The sequence below is a fragment of the Tupaia chinensis genome, unplaced genomic scaffold (genome assembly GCF_000334495.1).
Source record: "Tupaia chinensis unplaced genomic scaffold, TupChi_1.0 Scaffold000558_1, whole genome shotgun sequence".
Lineage (NCBI taxonomy): Eukaryota > Metazoa > Chordata > Mammalia > Scandentia > Tupaiidae > Tupaia > Tupaia belangeri.
Window position 1 is genome coordinate 33,246 of NW_006160070.1, and position 5,044 is coordinate 38,289.

The 5,044-nt window shown below is 45.1% G+C and overlaps 1 protein-coding gene across 1 annotated transcript; it reads right to left on the minus strand.

The window, feature by feature from the left end:
* Positions 1–2,535: 2,535 nt before the first annotated feature.
* PPP1R3D (protein phosphatase 1 regulatory subunit 3D) lies at positions 2,536–5,044 on the minus strand (the record flags this gene model as incomplete). Its single annotated transcript, XM_006157722.2, has 1 exon — positions 2,536–5,044. A coding segment is annotated over one exon (600 nt), but the record flags the coding sequence as incomplete, so codon positions are not given.

Here is a 5,044-nt window from a genome sequence, read left to right on the forward strand (position 1 = left end):
GTGGACACGCCGCCGGAGGAGCCGCGGGCCTGAGGCCCTTTCCCTGCCTGCCGGACGCGCAAGCCGGAAGGGACCGAGAGTTCGTCTGATCCCAAAGGGGCGCTCCGCCGGGCTCTGCAACCCCGAGCCGCGCGACAGGTTAGGGCCGGAGCACTGGGAACGGGGACCGGGCCACCACAGCAGGGTCCGGTTGCCGGCAAGGCCTGGCTGCGGCCGGCAGAGGGCACAGAGCCTCGTGCAGGTGCAGGTGCAGGGCCCAGTCCGCAGTCCCGAGGTGGCAGGGAGCGGAGCCCTCAAAGATCTATTCCTGGGCTCCTTAGGCTGTTCTCATTTTTAAAAACAGGTTAGATGATAAAACGACTGCATGCTTGTGTGAAAACCGTGCAAGCCACTTCGAAGCGATCACAGCCCGCGATGACAGGCCTTCATCACCCCCTCGCCAGAGGCGACCTTCGGTACACAGCCATCTGGGCATCCCATGTTTCTTAAAAACAGAAAGGGCGCGCTGTAGCGTTTCTGCAACTTGGAGCGTTCCACCTGATTGAGATGTAGTTCCGCCTTTTAAACAGTTGTATAATTAATCAAGCATCTGGATTATTGTCCTAATCCCCTAAATCTGATCCTACTGATGGATATTCAAGAGGCTTCTTATTTTTCACTTTTGTGATAAATAATACTGCAGGAAACAACCTTTTAGTTTATTCAACATTTATGTTTGCTAAGTTTCTAGAAGTACTGCGGGAGTAAAGGGCATGTACAAAAACTTTTTGTAGATGTTGCCAAACCAAAATTTAAAATTGTTTTAGTAACATCTTAATTTCCTATGTAAAAAGGCACTAATTGTTTAAAATATTGAAGTGAGACTTAAATGCCCAATGTAAAAAACACTTTGAAATATAGACTCAAGGGAACAGAATAATTCAGCTAAGGACCAATGCTTAATAAATCAGAGAATATAAAATTTCAAGTGTTTAAAGCCTGTTAGCTAGAATTATAGACTTCTTGACATCCTAGTTTCACATAACTTAATTATGAGCTCTTAACTTTTTAATTCAGAGCCTACAAATTATGTATACAATGTAACATATTCAAGGATTTAAGAGGATTTTATATATTCAAAGTTCCCAATATTGTTGAATTCTTTACTCATTTAAAGGTTAATTTGGAGTTTTAAAGAGTGAGAAATTATAAAATGCTTCAACCTCATGACCTGACAAATTTATATAATTATTTCCATGTCTAGTTTTCCCTAATAGATTTAACCTCTTTCAGGTGAATAGACACATTTTACTAGTGCACTTCAATGTTGAAAGTGGTGATTTCTCAGCTTCCCACTTTTTAGTAGAGAGGGAAAAAAGTTTAGAATTGTTTTTATTGTTGGGACCAGCAGTTAGCGTAATGGCTATGTCGCTGGACTCCCATGTAGTCAACTGGGGTTCAAGTCCCGGACCCAGTGGCTTAAACTCATGCCGGGCGCGTGTGCATGCGTGCCAAGATCCCGAGAGGAGAATGGAGGAGAAGGGATTGCGGTGAGGCCATCCTCCCGGGGAGGGATTTTTCCCTTTCTCTCTGTCTCTGTCTCTCTGGCAAGTGCATGCACCCTATAGCAAAAACCTCTCCAAATAAAAAAGTTTTTATTGTTTCATATATTCAGAAAGCTGAGGAATTATTTAGTAAACATCAATAAACCACAGTGTGGAATGAAAATGTTTATCACTCATTTACTCTCACATGAATTGTTTTAGAAGGTTTTAGATCATGGTGTTCAATAGAAAACCTTATCAATCATAGTCAGAATTTGACTTTCCTTTAAATTTAATGATCACTTATTTGAAACATCCTAATGCCATATTATGTGGCAGAACAAACCCTGAATTTAAGATAGGTTTGAATGCTCAGTTTGCTTCTTTCCAGCTGTGGGACTTCAGGTGAAATGCTTAAAACTCTCTGAGCTTCATTCTCTTTAGCTAAAAATAATGGGAATATTATCTGCCAGGCAGCATAATCAAAGAATGAAAGGAAATCAGATATATAAAGCAACTAGCACTGAGGTTATGCAAATAAGAGGATGCAGTACATATTAGTTTCCCTCTCCTTGTGTGCAAGCTCTTGTGTTTGGGTGAGGGTCACAAGATGATTTTTGTTTCTATGCAAAAATGCATCATGACTTTCCTGACAACCCAACAGGAGAGATGGCAGACACACACCCTAATGATTCCATACGCAGGCATGAAAAATGCCATCACAGAAGTATTAGTATCAAGTCCCGCGTATCTTCCTAGAGTTGTCTTCATATGGAATGCTGATCTGGCATGCAAGATTGTATTTCAGTTTCTCAAAGACATAGCCAACTCTGCCACTGAAGCTGAGGCACAATCATATAACTTACTTCATTTCTGGCCAGGCCCTAGGCCTACCAGTGTTTTGGGAAGGCTAAGGGATATACATGAAATGATGTGAACAATCACATGTCCAAAGCTTTGTCTTCTATAATCAGTCCACCAGAAAACACACTCCAGCATAACAGCACACAGCCACTGTGCACATATACTTTAATACTTAGGCTTGGGTAAAATAACGTTAAATGGCAGATGTTAGAATATGCTTGTGGGGACAATCCAACAATTGCACAATTCACTACAAAGTTTTAACTTATAAGCAATATAACTTTTAGAGTCTGAGAGTTCTCAAGCTGTTTGCACAGCTTACCAGCTAGACAAGTATATTCGAGCTTTTAAACTTCAGAATGTTGATACTCTTTAAAAGGCACGTTGTGGTTCTCTTAATATTGAAGATAATAACATTTATATTCCATGACCAGAACCATTTTGGCAAGTGATTTTCACAGAGGTTACAAGAGTTTTTACATGCCTTCGAACAACAATATGCTTGGCAGCTCTAACTCCCACCTGAATACTCTGGACCATTGTCTGGCACTCTGGGCAGGGGCTAAGGGCATAGCAGCCAAGGCCCTCCCAGGCTTGCTGACCCAATTGGACAGTCTGTTAAATAGCAGGAAATGCAACCAGCCTTCTCTCTCTCTTGCATGTTAATGTAGCGCACAGTGCTAAGCCAGAGGTTGTGCGATTTAATCACAGTATTTTAAATGAAAATTCAGTGTTCTTATATTAAAAGGTATCAAAGAAAGCTATCCCCGCTCTTAGAATTTTAAAAACACAAAGGATGCCATTATCAAAAACAAATTGGTTAAAAGGCAAAATGCATCTTTTAACTATCGATTTCACAAATGCCAACAAGCATTCAAAAATTTAGAGTTAATTCACTGGTGAGTTTATCACAAAATTGATTACACTGGTTTCAGCTATACTAGGAACAAATTCCATTAACTGAAGATCCTGTCTGTCTCAGCTGATTTTTCACACCTCAGTTCTAGCACCTCTGTCAGAGAGCCCTTGCTAAGCACCAACAGATTCTCATCAGCCCTTCAGTGGGAGTTTTAAATCACTGTGATGCTTTGCAGAGGGCAGGCTTTTCAGCTGGAGGGTTTTTAAAAAGCATTTAAAATTTTAAAACTGGTTAACAAGTGCAGAAGATGTTGGAAATTCTCCTGTCCGAAGGCACAAAGAATAAAGTTGGCAGGTAGCTGATAAAATATGACATATAAATACAATTCAAAACAATTGAAAAGTTTAAGTATTTGTGAATTACTTCTGCTCCATACTCTGGCTATCCCTGAAAACACCTTCTAGTTCCACTAGGTAACTGGACTTCTCAAAGATGAATGCTGGGACCCTGTGGTGAATCACCGCAACACCGCAATCATCGGGAAGGTAATTGCAAAGGGCGCTGTTGCATGAAATTCTGTAGTCACCTGGAGACTGAAATAATTTAAGGCAGGATTTCTTAAAGTGTTCCGGTAATTTCAAACCTAAACAGAATGACCTGATAATGTGCAGATACAGAATTGTCAGACGTGTCCATGAGAAATACATGGCGTGACAAGAGTGACTGCAGAGAAAGGAAGGGACTTTGCCAGTTAAAAAGCTTGAAGCCTTTTCCTCCGTTTCAGCTGTGGATGTAGGAAACAGCCTGGCCAGGGCAGCCTCAACTCCCAGGAATGGTTGTGTGGTGACTGATGAGGCATAAATTTCTTGCCTATTAATAGTTGCCCAGTGTTAGAAGGCTACAGGCACTGGCAAACGAATTTAGTCTCAGGGTTTCCTTGCCCTGGGGCAGGAATGTCTCAAGGGGCCACTGGACATTCTGTTTACATTGGGCACAAACGCACAGCAGGACTTAGCTTATTAAATCCAGAACGTTCCTGAGAAGACATCCACTATGGGTGAACGCTCCTAACACCACAGTAATAAATAACAACAGCATAGACAGGGACACGTCCATGACACATGCAAAGGCCCTCAGAGGCGGAGGAGGAATCACCGGCCCCCATGCCCTCCCCAGAGTCAGCGGCCGCCTGCAGGGCTCAGATGAAGTGGATCCAGCTTTCCTCGCACTCCCCTCGCGGCATGTGCAGCGCGTGGTTGCGACAAGTGAGGCTGTAGTCGCGGCCATCGTTGTTGTCCCAGTACTCGGCACCGGCCACTCGGTAGCGCAGCGCGAAGTGCACACGTGAGCCGAGCTCCAGCAGGAAGGGCGGCACCGGGAAGCCGAAAGCGAAGACGTCCTCGGTGCCCTCGGCGCCGGCGGGCCCACGCCACCGCGCCACCGCCTCGTGCGTGCTGTGCCAGTCAGAGAAGGTGTAGCGCACCGCCACCTGCTTCTCGAAGGCCACGTTGCGCACTCGCACCGTCCCGCTGATGCCCAGGTCGGAGCAGGTGACGCGCTCCAGGCACACCAGCTGCCGCAGCACGCGCTCGCCGAAGTCGGAGGCCTCGACTGGAGGCAGGAAGTCGGGCACCAGGCACTGCAGGGTGAACTCCAGGTCCTGGCTGCTGCAACACAGGTCCGAGTTGATGGCGAGCCGCGACAGCACGTGCAGGGGCACAGACGGGTCGTCTCCCGCGTTGAACACCTTGACCTGCGCCAACTCCAGGCCCAGGGCGTCGGCGAAGCGCACGCGAAG